The following is a 17,497-nucleotide window of genomic DNA, read 5'->3' on the forward strand; positions in this document are numbered from 1 at the left end:
CCGGATGAGGACCAGTCATAGCTGGGATTCGAATCCGGCTCACCTTATTGGAAGGCGAATGTTTCATCCCCTGATCCATCAGGGCTCTAAACTTATTACTATAAGATTATCAGACACTCGCTGATGGAAAATAAAAATATGAATTCTTAATCCCTATAACATAGCTGGTTGTGGTAACGTGGATAAACAGTAGATAACCGACACAGTTAGAATACCATCTTTCATACCGTTCTTTAATTGACTAATACATGCTTTTATGAACCGTTCTTCAATTGATTACTGCGTCAGTTTTATTAATGCATTTTTAAAGTCGCCTTAAATTCAAATTCAATACGAAGTATTACTATCAAATAGACTAAAATGTATGATAGAAAAAAACATATTTAGGGTAATTCGTAACTACCACACTTGATGTATATTTCTAGAATCAAAAATGTAAACACATTAAATAACACAATTTGATATTTAAATGAAACATGAATCTATACTAAGAAATTGGAAACACAAAACTCTTGTTTGAGTCAAAGAGAAGTTCAAAGAACACCTCCGAGTTTAATAAGGCAATGAAACTAGCTTTGACTTTTATAATCTCACTTTACATACTGTTGATTTGGCAAATTGTTTTCGTTTCTTTCTCGTTTCATTGACACTGTGCATTTTTAACTTCATTTTTAAAAATATACATCAAGGACTGTGATTACAAAATACTCTGTATAATATAAAGAACTTATATTTATGGCGTGAGATAATAAATTGGATTTAAAGACTCTAATTTTGAAACATCGAAAAATTACTGATTTAGAACTGCTTCCAAATGTAGGTAGGTGAAAATAACCTATGTGAAAATAACCATTGAAATCTGACTTCAATTTTAATAGGCAGTTTCATAACTCTTGTCTTAATTTACTGTGAATACGAGACTTAAATCAGAAAATAAGACAAGTCCAAGATTCTCTTTTCATAAGTATACATTCTAAAAGTATACATTAAGGGTGGTCGTTGCGAATTACCCTAAATATGTTTTTGTTTTTCTATCATAAGTTTTAGTCTATTAGAAAGAGATAGTATCACTTCTTATTGAACTTGATTTTACGATGGTTTTGAAAATGCATTAATAAAAGGATAAAAAGGTACGTCAGAGTGGTAAACAATCCCCCCCCCCTCATTTCCACATGATTCTCAACAAACCTATTAATAGTTTATCGATCTAATCATAATTAAGTGTAATTTAGCAATAATATCATAATGATATAATTTTATCAAACCTAATTATCCAAATAATAACAAAAAATGAGCGATTTTATCTGAAACATATAAACTGGAAATAAGAAATATACAAAGAGCACATAAACTACCACGTGACAGAGGGAGGATCGACACCAGTGTGACAAGCTGTTGAACTGGTCGATAAAAAAATAAGTTCTTGTTTAATACCTTTGAGAAGATATCGTCAATAAATCATCGGAGAGCTTTTCTGGACACATATGAAAATATTTAACACTAGAAAGACGGGAAATTAGTATATACCTATATTGCCTAAAAGCAGTCAAAATGACGGGACTGTGCATGCGTAAATAAATTTGTTTAAAATTAATTTTTGACATTTTTTATATTATTTACAGTTATTTAACAAGTTATTAGTAAATATTAACAATAAAAAAAATTATATGTAGTACAAAAAGTCACAAAATTCTAAGAAATTGTGTCATTATAGACACCATTGTTTTTCTAATTGAAATTAAAAGCAGTCAAAATGACTTCCTTAGGCAATCTAGTGTTAAGAAAATAGACACAATTCGAAATGCGGTTTTTTATAAAATGGACATAACTCAAAATGCGTATTGAAGAAAATAGACACAGCTCGAAATGCGTATTTAAGAAGATGAACACAACTCATAATGCGTATTTAAAAAAATAGGCATAGTATGAGAGTCATCCAAATGAAACCTCCCTTAGAAAAATTTGCCATAGAGAAGCCTATGGTAATCTATGGCAACCTATGGCTACCATAGAAATTTGTATGGCAAGATACCATACACCTATGGTTACCATAGAGATTTGTATGACACAACCCCATAAGTCTATGGCTACCATAGAAATTTGTATGGCAAGATACCATACGCCTATGGTTACCATAGAAATTTGTATGACAAAACCCCATAAGCCTATGGCTACCATAGAAATTTGTATGGCAAGATACCATAGGCCAATGGTAACCATAGAGACATGTATGGCATTTATATGGCACGTCACCATTCTCCTATGGCAACCATAAAAATTTGTATGGCAGTATACCATAGGCCAATGGTAACCATAAAGATTTGTATGGCAGTATACCATAGGTCAATGGTAACCATAAGGATTTGTATGGCACGTCACCATTGGCCTATGTCAACCATAGAAATTCGTATGGTAGTATACCATAGGCCAATGGTAACCATAAAGATTTGTATGGCAGTATACCATAGGGAAAAGCTGATCTAGATCCCCACCAACGAAACAACATCTCCTATGGAGTCCTCAAAAATATCTTCTGAAAGAAATATATCTCCATTTTTTCACCCCGAAGTTAATTAAATTCAACATGCTATCCCACAAGGCATTCCTGGTGAGTCTTTTCCGGCCTCCGGGTGACCAATTTTTCCATTTTTGAGTGTTTGAAATCCGATGTTCTATTGATTTAGGCTTAGAGTATCAGACTGCCATATTAACGTGTCATCCACTACTGATGGAATCTTTCGCTAATTTTGGCTACTTATTTTAATGCTTTTTCGATCTCATTCTTGGTCTAAAACATTTTATTGCAAACGCATATGCGATTATCTATCTGAATTTATTAAGTTTTTAATTTCCGGCTGTCTGGTACTTTTATTATCGGTATCTTTTCAAAATATGTCGCGATTGGGTATAGGTTTTCGCTATGTTAAATTTTGCTATTTGTTAACGCTGACTTTGTACACATTAATTAATATCTTGCTATTTATATTTTCATCTAAAAATTTTATATTTCTTTCTCCCAACTGTTTCTGATTAAACATCTTTCATTTTATTTTATCCCCTCCCGCTGATTTTATATAAATTTTTAAAGTCACATCCTTTTTCCATTATTGATGGTGTTCTATTCCCCATAGCAATTTGTAAACAATATTCATGATGAAAAACGCAGTTAAGTTCTTATCATCAAGCCAAATCCATCATTTCCTTAATAATTAAAATTTTTTAATTCTTTTAACTTGTTCCGCGACAATTTCATTTTATTGCCGTCATATATCAATATCAAAGTCAGTGTTTACATTCTCATTAGATTTTGATTTTAATTCCACTTAGGTTCTTGCAATGCTTTTTTACATTTTCTTACATATGTTAGGGCTTTATATTTTTATTTTGTGTTTAATTTTTACTTGCCATCAAATTGTTTTTTATCATGCCTCTGCGTTTTACTATCTTACAACTAATATTTCTTAAGTATCCACATATACTTGTACAATGTTCTGTTACATATTTATACATAGCATAGGGTCATCACTTAACTAGATTTGCTGGATTACTGGTTGACAATTATTTTGCTCCAATATCATCAACGGGACAGTCCCTGGCCATATCATCTGCTGCTGTTACCAAAAATGCTTTTAACAATTTATCCTTTCCTTAAGTTTACAACTTTTTCGTCATAGCGATTCCCTATACCCAATTAATTTTTATTTACTATCCCTGACCAAGTGTCAATAGCAATTATTAATTTTACCAATTTTAATCATGTCTTAAACATGTTTTGTATTTACCAATGTTTCTATATTGCGTTCTCTTTTCTAACTGTGCTTAACACAACTCAACATAAATTTTCTGAGTTTTATATCCCTCACTAGTAGGGGATCAACTAATTTAGCCTGTTTTCTATTCTTAGCTTTTCATAGTCTAATACCATCCCTTAGGAAAATTTGCCATAGAGAAGCCTATGGTAATCTATGGCTACCATAGGAATTCGTATGGTAAGATACCATACGCCTATGGTTACCATAGAGATTTGTATGGCACAACCCCATAAGCCTATGGCTACCATAGAAATTTGTATGGCAAGATACCATACGCCTATGGTTACCATAGAGATTTGTATGGCATAACCCCATAAGCCTATGGCTACCATAGAAATTTGTATGGCAAGATACCATAGGCCAATGGTAACCATAGAGACATGTATGGCATTTATATGGCACGTCACCATTCTACTATGGCAACCACAGAAATTTGTATGGCAGTATACCATAGGCTAATGGTAACCGTAAGGATTTGTATGGCAGTATACCATAGGGGGAAGCTGATCTAGATCCCCACCAACGAAACAACAACTCCCATGGAGTCCTCAAAAACATCTTCTAAAAGAAATAAATATCCATTTTTTCACCCCGAAGTTAATTAAATTCAACATGTAGTCCCACAAGGTCCCCCTGGTGAGTCTTTTCCGGCCTCCGGGTGGCCAATTTTTCCATTTTTGAGTGTTTGAAATCCGATGTTCCATTGATCTAGGCTTAGAGTATTAGACCGCCATATTAACGCGTCATCCACTACAAATGGAATCTTTCGCTAACTTCGGCTACTTATTTTAATATTTTTTCGATCTCATTCTTGGTCAAAAACATTTTATTGCAAACGCCTATGCGATTATCTATCTGAATTTATTAAGTTTTTAATTTCCAGCGGTCTGGTACTTCTGTTATCTGTATCTTTTCAAAATATGTCGCGATTGGGTATAGGTTTTCGCTATGTTAAATTTTGCCATTTGTTAACGCTGACTTTGTACACTTTAATTAATATCTTGCTGTTTATATTTTTATCTAAAATTTTTATATTCCTTTCTCCCAACTGTTTCTGATTAAACGGCATCTTTCTTTTTATTTTATCCCCTCCCTCTGATTTTATATAAATTTTTAAAGTCACATCACTTTTCCATTATTAATGGTGTTCTATTCCCCATAGCAATTTGTAAACAATCTTCATGATAAAAACCGCAGTTAAATGCTTACCATCACGCCAGATCCATCATTTCTTTAATAATTAAAAAATTTTAATTCTTTTAACTTGTTTGGTGACAATTTCATTTTATTGCTGTCATATATCAATATCAAAGTCAGTGTTTACATTCTCATTAGTTTTTGATTTTAATTCCACTTAGGTTCTTGCAATGCTTTTTTACATTATCTTACTTATGTTAGGGCGTTATATTTTTATTTTGTGTTTAATTTTTGATTGCCATTAATTTTTTTTTATCATGTCTCTGTGTTTTACTATCTATATAATATTTCTACCAACTAATATTTCTTAAGTATCCACATATATTTGCACAATGTTCTGTTACATATTTATACATAGCTTAGGGTCATCACTTAACTAGATTTGCTGGATTACTGGTTGACAATTATTTTGTTTTAATATCATCAACGGCACAGTCCCTGGCCATATCATCTGCAGGCTGTTACCAAAAATGCTTTTAACAATTTAATCTTTCCTTAAGTTTACAACTTTTTCGTCACAGCGATTCCATATACCCAATTAATTTTTATTTACTATCCCTGATGACTAAGTGTCAATAGCAATTATTAATTTTACCAATTTTAATAATGTCTTAAACATGTTTTGTATTTACCAATGTTTCTATATTGCGTTCTCTTTTCTAACTGTTCTTAACACAACTCAACATAAATTTTATGAGTTCTATTTCCCTTACTAGTAGGGGATCAACTAATTTAGCCTGTTTTTTATTATTAGCTCTTCATAGTCTAATACCATCTTTTTTATAGATACAATTTTGCTCACATGCCACCACTGGTTGCACCGTTACATATTCGGCTTTTGTCCTGTTTGGTCTGGTTTAAAATAATTTCGCTTCGACCACCGGCCCCACTCTTTATCGTTTGAGTTTTCATAGTATTTTATTGTTTTAGTAGTCTGTTTAATTTTTAGCTTAGTATCACATATCAAAATTTAAAATATTTTCATACTCGCTCCGACCATCGGACCATTATTTAAATTCGCTTTCTTTTAGGTTCGTCTAATATCTGACGCTTATCTAACTAATTATGATGCCAATCAATCAAATTAACGTATTTTATTCTCGCTCCGACCTCCAGACCCATTTTCTACTTTCTTTTTTTTTACAGTTTTAACAAATATTGGTTGCCTGTACTCAGTATATTTTGTTCCTAATCAACGTAACCAATATTTTCCCCACTCGCTCCGACCACTGGACCTATTTTCTAACGGTTAGTACTAACCGTTTAAAATTTATTTGAATAAGAACAGCATTCAGAAAGGATTCTGCAAGTTAAACAGGGGAAGTTTATCAAAGAAATTTTAAAAAAAAGCTTTCTGGATATATATTTATTCTACAATTATTAAGTTTTGAATTTTCAATATCCATTGCGAAAGATTCTTGTAAGAAACTATTTTTTGATGTATGGTAAAATATCAACGAGAAATGTTGCCATAGCTGTGTGGCAAAGGTGTACCATAGCCTGTAGAAAAATATTTCGTCATAAGCTGTAGCACATCTTAGTCTTATGGCCAAAATTTGCCATATAAAAAAATGTCATAGGATATTCCTATGAGGTTTTGCCATGCATGTATGGCAAAAATTTTCCATAAAAAATGCCATAGGACATTCCTATGGGGTTTTGCCTATGGCAAAATTCTGCCATATACGTATGGTAAAAATTTGCCATACAAAAAAATGCCACAGGATATTCCTATGGGGTTTTGCCTATGGCAAAATTTTGCCATACACTTTTGCCATAGGATATTCCTATGGGGTTTTGCCTATGGTAAAATTTTGCCATACACTTTTGCCATATATGTATGGCAAAATTTTGCCATAGGCAAAACCCTACAGGAATATCCTATGGCATTTTTTATGACAAACCTATGGCAAATTTTCCTAAGGGATATTTGGGAAAATGTGTTCCATCTCTTAATTTTGTCTACCAGTGTATATATATATTGTGGGAACGAGGAATAGCGTTCCTACATTTTTACGGAACCAAAGACAACATCAAAACAATCAGAAGATAAAAATAAACACTTTTATTTTCCGGGAAAATGATAGAGTCACAAAAGCTGCGTGACTAACCTAAAAATAAATTAAAATTCAAAATAGAGTATAACAGAGTAGTAGTAGTTTTGTGGTTTCACAGATGCATATATATACTGGAGAAAATGTGCGATGAATAATTATGACATCAGTATCCTGCAGTCAGTTGCAGATAATTTCTGACAGCAGAAAGAATATCAGGATGAGAGGTCGCAGGTTCGGTATTCCGATCTGCCGGTCTGATCTAGCGAACTCTACAATATAATCCAAAATTTTTACATAAATTCATATTTTTCCATGTTTAGAAAGGAAAATTCATAAAACTATCTGCTTACAGTTACAAAAAAAAATTTCGGATTATTTTAATTAAGGGATTGAATGTTAATAGAGTGCACTGTTTCAAAAATTTAAGCACGCAGAAAATTGAAAAGTATCTGAAGTAATAACGAAAAAATTCTTAAATTATAACCGAAGTGAAATATTATCAAGAAATGTTCGTTAATTGAAATTGAATTTATTATTTAATGTTGCGATTTTTAAAAAAAAATTTTAAATGACCTCAAAAACTTAGTACTTTAGGAATTTCTTGGTAGATGTGGGATTGGTTGGATGAAGCACCGTATTTCCTGAAAAACAGGCAGATTATTTCTAATCAAAATCTCTGACATTCATAATCCCACAAGCTGAAAAATTCACCAAAAAGAAAGAAATTTGGAAAATTTATAAATTAACATCCGAAAGAAAGGGTAAGGTGCTTCTGAAATCTCTATTATTTTAAAAAGATCTAAGCAAGGTATTTATCAAGCGTTGAAAAAAAGATGATTTCTCCCGAAAACCGACACGCGGGCGACAAGTGTTCAAATGGATAGGCAAATACGGAGATTAGTATTAAGATACAATATATCAATTCGTCAAATAAAAAAAACAGTTATCAGTGTAGACGTATTCGAGACGTACATGCACTCATGTCTTAAGTTAACGATATTTAAGAATCTTCCGGAAATTTAACTTTAAGGTAAAAGTTTCACCAGTAAAATTATCACACAGATCTGTGCAAATTACAGGAAGTCACAATGGCGAGAATGTAAGAGAAAGATGTATAGGGAATGGTGCAAAAAAGTAAAATTGTGTACAAGCGTTTTATAAGCCACGAGTCCATAACCGAATAGTTATGAAGCAGAACGCAGGATTATTTTTTTTACGTGGTAGAATTATCTGCCACCTAGAATATGTGCAGATGAAAGTATCCGAAGAATTGTCATCTGTAGGCTTTAGTAACGATTCCAAGATGATGGTTATGTCAGTAGACGTTACAGTACAGGTCGCTAGCGAGTTACAACACCGGATGAAGACCGGTATTTGTCAGTAACTAGCGAAAAAAATCAGACGGAGCACAGCATCCAACCTGTCGCGTCTGCTATTTGCAACCACGGGTACCACAGTTTCAAATCAATCCATGCATTAACGTTTGAAAAATATTGGTATATATGCTCGCTGACCTCTCAGATGTGTTCCGCTCACGGCAACTCACAGCCACCAGCAATTAGCCAGGAGTAGATAATCTGCAATGTAGATATCGTCATAGTTGGCTTGAGTGAGCTTTTCCGAGGAGTCCAGATTTAGCTTGCAGTCTGATTCTCGTCAAACTTTGATATGAGGAACGTCAGCTACCCGTTACGACGACATCATTGAATGACAGCGTTACAGTATTACGTGATAGCTCGTTTGAGGTGGAATTATACTGGACTCCAGTACGGATCTACATGTTCAAATCGAAACCATGACAGGCCGAATTTGTTGTGACATCATTCTAAAACAACCTGTATGTTTGCTAAGTAGGTGACGTGGGAGCAGAATTGCGATTTTGTATGTGGGCACCCGTCCTCACTAATCAAACTTCGTAATCGAATGTCTTTAATCTCAGGATATCACCCATATGAAATGGCCATTATTCTCACTGTATGTGCGAGCCATACTTGTCTGACTAGTTACAGCCTTTGAAACACTTCCTATATGTGTACTAGAATTTCGGAGTGCATTGCTTGCTTAATGGAGTAATCTTCTCAGAGCACGATAATTTGATACTCAGCATGCCTAGGCATTCAAAATATTAACCATCATATCAACTATTTAATATTAAATTTTTATAAAGGAGATATTTTTTATAATTGCTCCAAGGAGAAAAATTATAGTTCTTATGAATGGTATCATATATACACTATATTTTTCGAACTTCATCGTTTGTTTAATATAAACACTCTGTGAATAAGTCACGTTTGTTTTGTTTCTGAACCTTTATTTTTCAAGGTGGAATTATCTTTAATTTATGGACATGAGTATGCATCATTTTAAAACAAATTCGCCACAAGCTATGTCTTAAAGCACGTCACAAACTGGCAAGAATAACCTGGGAAATATTCACAAGTGGTAAGGCAATAGATGCTTAACTGTGACGAGAAAAAAAATGGAACTTGGATAGTCCTGACTGCTGATAGTCCAGAAATTTTTAAATTCCTTACATTGGAAACATTGGAAATTAGAAATCCCTTACCAACCATACAGAGTATCCAGAACACCATTGGAAACACGTTAATACAGATATCTCCTATTCTGATTCACATACGACAGCAGGTTCTAGAGTTTTTTCGGATTTGTTTCCGTTCTATGCCTTTGCCAGGAATACAGAACAGCCTTTGATGGTGCAGTTTATGTAAAGTTGCTAAGAAAATTTAAAGTTATCTGCAAAAAAATGAAAATTGAGATGAAAAACAAAACTAGAAAAACAGCGGCAACGAATAGTGAAATTTAAAATAAAAAATAAAGGTAAAAAAAGTAGAAAAACCACAGTGGCCGTGAGAGTCAAATCAAGGCAAAATTTATTTCCACGTGCTATGGAGAGACAGTGAGGAACTCATGTTTTTAACAAGAGAATTGGCATTCATATGAATTAAACAAGATTCATGGCTATCAAGATAAGCTGATGTAACAGATTTGGAAAGAATTGTGGCATTATCGAAATTAAATTAATTAATGAATTTGTGTTCAAAATTAATTTGTTAATTAAATTAATTTGTGCCGAAATTAATTGTGACCAAAATTCCAAGAATGTGAGGTAATTGATGATTTATTACATTCTTGTTAACAATCTGTCGTGTTGCTGTAGTCTAAATTTTAAAGTAGTCTGGTTTCTCCTGATGTAAACAAGATTAGAATGTGAAGGAATTCATTTTCTGTTCCATCTCCAGCTATCGCGGCTATTCTAATTTTATATTTAACCTTTATTTTCCCTCTTTCGTTAGAAATATTACCATTTCTGTTTCAAACCACATTTGTTTTCCTCATTCATGTCTAGTGAGTCTTGAAAATGGGTGCATGTATTTGAACGCACGAAACAATTGCTTTGAAAATATGAAGATGTTAATAAAAGTCGACATGTTTCGAGCACTCAAAAATTGGCACCTATTTTTAAAACTCACCAGGTAATTCGAATTCAACAATAATTACACAAATTGTAATATTTAAAAGGATTTTATTTCATTGTGGTTCAGTGGTTAAATCCAAACTGAAACTTAAGAAGTGAAGAAAAAATAATAAAAAAATTTTTTGCGCTCAGCGCCATCTGCTATTAAAATCCTCAACACTCCCCACTTGAACTCCTCCGAGTTCACTAAAATTTTAAACATAAAAATTAGACAAAAATAACATAAACATATTAAAAAAATAACATTTAAATGCAAATAAATTTGAAATGAGATGCAAATATTCACTTGAAAGAAAATTTAAGAAAAAACATAATCTAATAAGAAAACTAAAATAAAAACATTATCATTGTTCATTTCAGTCATCGAGTTCTAAAGGATAAATAAGTTGTACAGGGCGTTTATACTCGCCGTTGGATTTGCGAATAAGGCAAGATCTTACAAGTCCATCACGCCCTTGAAATACTTTTGTTATGATACCCATGTCCCATAATAGTTTTGATATTGTGGTGCCCTCCATCAAAACCACATCTTCCACTTTCAAACATTTTGTTCGGTTAGGAGAAGTATTGTGAGCAGATCTCAAATTAAACAAATAGCGCTCCTTCCAGCGCTTCCATAAATTAGCCAATAATGTAGCTTGGTATTCTTTTCTTTTTATAAGAATCTTTTTGGTGGATTCTCTATGGATGGTTTCTATGAAATGGGCTGGATACTCTGCCTTTTCTTTACCAGGGGTTAAAAACTGTGATGGGGTAAGAATTTCCGGTTCACCAATTTCGTTAGTGACGTAGGATAAGGGTCGAAGATTAACGATGGTTTCGATTTCAGTCAATATAGTGGTCATCTCTTCAAAATCTAAGAGAGCTTTTCGAAGTATTTTCTTTAGTTGCTCTTTGACACTTTTTACCAATCTTTCATAAAATCCTCCCCACCAAGGGGCAAGTTGGACGATGAATTTCCAGGATATTCTTTTAGCAGCAAGAAAGTTTTTGAACTCGGAATTTTCCAAAATATCAAATAATCTTTGAAGCTCTTTATCGGTACATTTAAAAGTCTTGGCGTTCTCGGAGTAGATTGTATGACAACCACCTCTTCTAGAGAGAAATCTTCTGAATGCGAGCAGAAAATTTGAAGTAGACATGTCTGTGACTAATTCAAGATGTATTGCTCTCGTGACTGCGCATGTGAACAAGGCTATATGTGATTTCTTTATTCCATTTTCACCCTTGATGTAGATTGGTCCGGCAAAATCAATTCCGCATACAGTAAAAGCAGGAGTTTCACTAATTCGATCTTTTGGAAGCTGTCCAGTCATTTGGGTAGAAGGCTTGGCTGTATATCTGCGACAAATCAAACATTTCGAGACAACCTTTTTTACTAATTGTCTTCCTTTAGGCACCCAAAATCTTCTCCGAATTTGTACTAGAGTGCTCTCTACTCCAGAATGAAATACATTTTCGTGTTCTCGCTTAACAAGCAACTCTGTAAATTTAGACTGTCTTGGTATGATTATAGGCTTTTTCTCATCAAAAGAATAATCTCCTTCGTCCAATCTTCCTGTTATTCTCAGGATGCCTTTTTCATCAAGATAAGGAGCGAAATTGCAAATAGTAGAAGAAGCTGGAATAGGCAAACTAGATTGGAGAACTCGTATCTCACTTTCAAAGAATTTTGCTTGAGTAAGCTTTACTAGTATATCTTCAGCATTTCGGAGCTCTTCTGCAGTCAAAGTGTCCATATTCGGCTTAACTTTCTTTAAACAGTTCAAATATCGCACTACCCACGCTATGATTCTAACAACTTTTTCGAGGTTGCTAAAGTTAGCGATATTTATCAACTCAAGTTCTTCACCATCTACACATTTCATAACGGTGACTTCATTTTTACGATACTCAATTTGTTCATCATTTTCCTTGAAGAGTTTCAATTCTGGTCACATTTCGGTCGGAAGGAACAACCAAGGTGGCCCCTTCCACCAAATGTCGGAATTCTTCAATATACTCATGGAAGCACCTCTACTAATAAGATCGGCAGGATTGTCAATTCCGGGGCAGTGGAACCAGTCCTTAGGTTGAGTAATCTCTTGAATTTCTTCCAATCGGTTACGCACAAATTGTTTGAAACGAATGGCAGGAGTTTTTATCCAACTACACACAATAGAGGAATCGCACCAAAAGAAACTGTCACACGGAATTTTTATGGCTCTAGTAATAGTTCGAAATAATCTAGCAGAGAGGAGGGCACCTAGTAGCTCAAGTCGTGGTAATGTAATCATTTTGAGGGGCGCAATTCTACTTTTAGCTGAAACAAAACATGTAGAAATATGCCCATCACTAGTTTCTGATCTGATATAGGCAACTGTACCATAACCCTTTAAGCTGGCGTCAGAGAAGATATGTAACTGTGAACTTATAATTTCTTTGTTACCTGCTTCGAAAAAATAATAACGCGGTATTTTCAAATCATTAAGTTCACCGAATTGTTTACATATATCGCGCCACTGATTTTCCATATCTGAGGGTAGCTCTTGATCCCACTCCAATCCGCTTTTCCAAATGCTTTGAACTAGAGATTTTAGAAGCATTGTAAAGGGTCCCAAAAATCCTACTGGATCAAAAATACGCCCAATGATTTTCAAAATAAATCGTTTTGTTATTTGCCCTGTGTCTATCATTTTTAACAGATATTTGGACTCAAAGTAAAATACATCTTTTTTAGGATCCCAACAAACTCCCAAAACTTTAAATGGAAAGCCTGATTGACCTAACGATTCCTTTTCATTCTGAACATCTATACCTGCATTCTTCCATAATTCACGTAATTTTTTATCATTTGTTTGAAACTTTCTCAATACCATGCCCGCATCCCGAAATATTTCAACACAATCAGAACTTATTTGAAATGCTGTATCTGTACTGTCACTTCCCCCTATGACGTCATCGACATATACCCTTTCATTTAGTAATTCATACGCAAGAGGCTTTGATTTTGCAAACTTTTTAATGTGCTCTTTAATAGTAGCCGCTAAGAGAAAAGGGCTACAGTTGATACCAAATAGCACGCGGCAAAATCTATAAATTACTGTAGACGAATCATTATCGGGGTCATCTGACCAAAGAAATCTTGTGACATCTCGATCTTCTACATTAATCCCTATTTGTAAGAAAGCTTGTTGCACATCCCCTATAAAAGCAATCTTGTTTTCCCGAAACGCTAGCATAAGTTCATATATATCTGGGTATAAATTTGGCCCAATATACAAACAATCGTTAAGAGACAATTCATTTTTCTTATGCGCGGAACCGTCAAATACAATCCTTAATTTGCTAGTTAGTTTATCGTTTCTTATAACCGCCCTATGAGGTAAATAACATTGTTTATAATTTTGGGGATCAGTGTTTTTAACTTTCTCAATTATCCCTTCATTTTCGTAAGTTTTTATAACTTTTTTATATTCTTCAAACAAGGATTTATCATTTTTAAATCTCCTCTTTAATTTGTCAAACCTCTCTGAAGCCAGCTCAAAGTTATCATTTAACAAATGTTTTGTATTTGGTCTCCAGAGAAGTCGCACACTATACCTATTATTTTCAAAATGCAAATCAGAATTAAAACCTTTTAACAATTCACTTTTATTATCAACATTTTCTTCGTTCATAGTATTTATTCCTAATTCTTCAAGGTTCCAAAACAAAGAATAATCAACATCAGATATTATAATATTGTTTACAATCCTACTTAATTGGCAATTATTCATGAATCTCCCTTGAACCACAAAACCAAATAAACTATCGGTTGCAACGAGCCCTTTTCCCAGCCTCAAAGACGTATCAAAGATTACGTCATGTAGGAAATCGGCGCCGATCAAAATGTCTATATCAGCAATTTCTCCGGTATCCGAAAGAAAAATATTATTTTTCCTTGCTAATTGTTTAATTTTCTCATGGGGTGCGGCTATTTTCCCACACGTTATTTTTTCTACTACAAATGCTTCAATGCAAACATTTAATTTTTTATCGTTTTTGTTCTGAAGATTCACTTGCACTAAATCATAAGAACACCCCTTGGAAATTTTTTCTCCAAAACCGAAAACATGCAACCGTTCAGTTTTAATGGTCCTGAGGTTCAACTCATTACAAATATACCGTTTCAAAAAACTGCGATGGCTACCAGAGTCAAATAAAATTCTAACCAACTTCTTTACATTACCATAAATCAAATACGCTAAAGAAGTCTGTAAATAGATCATTTCATTTTGTTTTCGTTTCGAAACACATGAAGCGGTAACGGATGCCAAAGTATCGTTTTTCTCTTTCGACTCATTATTTATTGCTGATTTATCACAAATTAATTCGCTATGCGGTTTCTTACATAATGTGCAAATACATTTATTCCAAAATTTTTTGGATGTGTGATATTTCTTTAAGCACCGGAAACAGCGAAATTGATCTTTCAGCGTTTGTTTTTTTTTCTTCGATGGTCAGAGAACAATCTTTCGATTCGTGATTTTTGGAATTACAAAACAAACAAAATATGTTGTTAGATGCCGAAACTAATGCTGAGGAAGATGAGAACTTCCGATTATAATTATGTTTACTATGGCTCTCCGACCGTTGCTGTGTTTCGAAATGAACACTTTGTTTTTAGAACTATTAGACAACACATGTGAGGCTTCTCTACATTCTACCTCTTTTCTAATAAATGAAATTAGTTCGTCAATGTCAAAATCTACACTTGATTTTCTATTTTTATTATAATCTAAATTTAAATCCTCTGGTAGCTTTTGTAAAATAACAGGACAGAGTAAATTACCATAACTACCTTTTGTTACATTCATTGATTGCAAACTGCGAATGTGGATTTCACATTCGTCATAGAACTTACGTAGAGCTTTAATATCATATGAATTTCTTACAGAATTAATTGATAAAAGTTTATTCATATGGCTACTAATAATTAAATCTTGCCTACCAAATCTTTCGGTAAGCAACTTAATAGAAGAATCATAATTACTTTCAGTTAATGAGAATCCAGAAATTGCACTTAAAGCAACTCCCCCTAAATACATCTTAAGATAATTAAATTTATCAATTTTTTTAAGACTCTCATTACTATATATAGCTATGTTATAGCTATTCCAGAAACTGTGCCACTCACAAGCATCACCAAAAAATTTGTTTATCTCCAATTTAGGTAATTTAACGTTAGCAACGTGCGAGATATTTCTATAAGTTATATTTTCTTGTAAATTATTGTTACCACTATTAATCGTTACTTCCTGTCTTGTAGTCTGGCATTTCAGTAAATATCTTTCAATTTTGACTTTATAAGCCACTACTCGATCTTGATACTCTTGACTTTGTATAATTTCAGTCTCTAATTCAACGCTTTTATCAAAATAATTTTCAATTTTCAAATCAAGATCCTTTAAAGTTTCGTATTTTTCGTTTAACTGATTTAGACAATCATACAAAGTATCATCAGGAAGTATTTCTAATAACGATTTATCAATTTTATTTATTAATTTTGTAATCAGCTGTCTGATTACTGCTCTTTTGGACTTTAATTTTTCAAAATCATCCATTATAAACACCTCGCACGTTACTATAACAAATACAATACAATTAATACAATAAAATATCAAAAATAAATTACCGACTTAGGGAGACCAAAACAAAACAAATGTTAACTTACATTTCATGCCGGTGGCCTATTTTTCGGCCGGTGTAGCACCATAATTCGAATTCAACAATAATTACACAAATTGTAATATTTAAAAGGATTTTATTTCATTGTGGTTCAGTGGTTAAATCCAAACTGAAACTTAAGAAGTGAAGAAAAAATAATAAAAAAATTGTTTGCGCTCAGCGCCATCTGCTATTAAAATCCTCAACACCAGGCATGAATGACACGCGACGTGAATTTTTAAATGCTCGAAACATGCCGACTTTTATTATCCTCTTCATACCATCGTTTCGCTTCAGTTCGTGGGATTATTCATTTAGTAACGCTGTATATTAAATTACAATACTTCTCGGGATATTAAAATAATATTTTTGCAAGATCAGTCTCTAAGATTGAAAAAAATGATAATTCGTCACAACTTTCTATAAAATCAATGCAGTACATTTTTTTAAAATTGGCAGCTTTACAAACATTCTCTTAAAGACGTCAAGAAATTATGATTACAGTTGAAATTTTTAAAAATCGAATGAGACAATAGAATGTCCCCTAACCCCAGAAATCTAAGTTAGATTAGTTGCAAGGACAATTATTTCATACATGTTAACTTCCTATTCGTAATTGTTTGAAAATGTTTCTTTCATGTATCAATTCTAAAATTCATTCTAGATATATTTTAGGGATTTTCAAATGGTGGTCCTAGGGTTTCGTAGAAGAATTATAGGGTTTCCAAGACTAAGTAGTTTTTACCTTCTTGATCTTTGAAATTATATTGAAATCCACTCAATGATTACTTATTATTTCGATTGCTTCAACAAAATTATTTCAAATAAAATGTCAAAGAGAGAGAAATTATATTTTATATATATATATATATATATATATATATATATATATATATATATATATATATATATATATATATATATATATATATATATATATATATATATATATATATATATATTAAAGTATAAAAACGATATGCATTTATAAAAAATTTAATAGTATTACACATTGCTCTTTTCAAATCAAAATAAAACAACTGAATTCATGAATAAAGAACCATTTTCAACGTTCCCAACCATTAATTTTCCATTTAACCATTTTCAACGTTCATAGCAATTGTTTTTTCATTTTACAGCAATGCAAAGAGCAAATTTTTAGGTAAATTTAGCTCCAAGACTGCAAGCAGAAAACCGAATTTAAGATTATTAATTTTAAAACTCTTCTTAAATATAAAAAGTCTATA

The 17,497-nt window shown here is 32.8% G+C and overlaps 3 protein-coding genes across 4 annotated transcripts in view; 1 reads left to right on the forward strand and 2 right to left on the reverse strand.

Annotated features, from left to right (window-relative positions):
* Positions 1 to 17,497, forward strand: part of LOC107453372 (uncharacterized) — a 404,700-nt gene that overhangs the window by 197,307 nt on the left and 189,896 nt on the right. The gene's annotated exons all lie outside the window — the stretch shown is intronic.
* LOC147800924 (uncharacterized) lies at positions 10,919 to 12,430 on the reverse strand. The gene has a single exon (XM_087156076.1). It carries the CDS (start codon positions 12,428 to 12,430, stop codon positions 10,919 to 10,921), a length of 1,512 nt encoding a protein of 503 aa, XP_087012202.1.
* On the reverse strand, positions 12,497 to 13,783 carry LOC147800925 (uncharacterized). Its single transcript, XM_087156077.1, has 2 exons — positions 13,051 to 13,783; positions 12,497 to 12,990 (listed from the first exon to the last, which is right to left on the reverse strand). Exons 1-2 carry the CDS (start codon positions 13,781 to 13,783, stop codon positions 12,497 to 12,499), a joined length of 1,227 nt encoding a protein of 408 aa, XP_087012203.1.

The sequence above is a fragment of the Parasteatoda tepidariorum genome, chromosome 12 (assembly GCF_982258835.1).
Source record: "Parasteatoda tepidariorum strain Cologne lab strain chromosome 12, Ptep-v5.0, whole genome shotgun sequence".
In the NCBI taxonomy this organism is placed as follows: domain Eukaryota; kingdom Metazoa; phylum Arthropoda; class Arachnida; order Araneae; family Theridiidae; genus Parasteatoda; species Parasteatoda tepidariorum.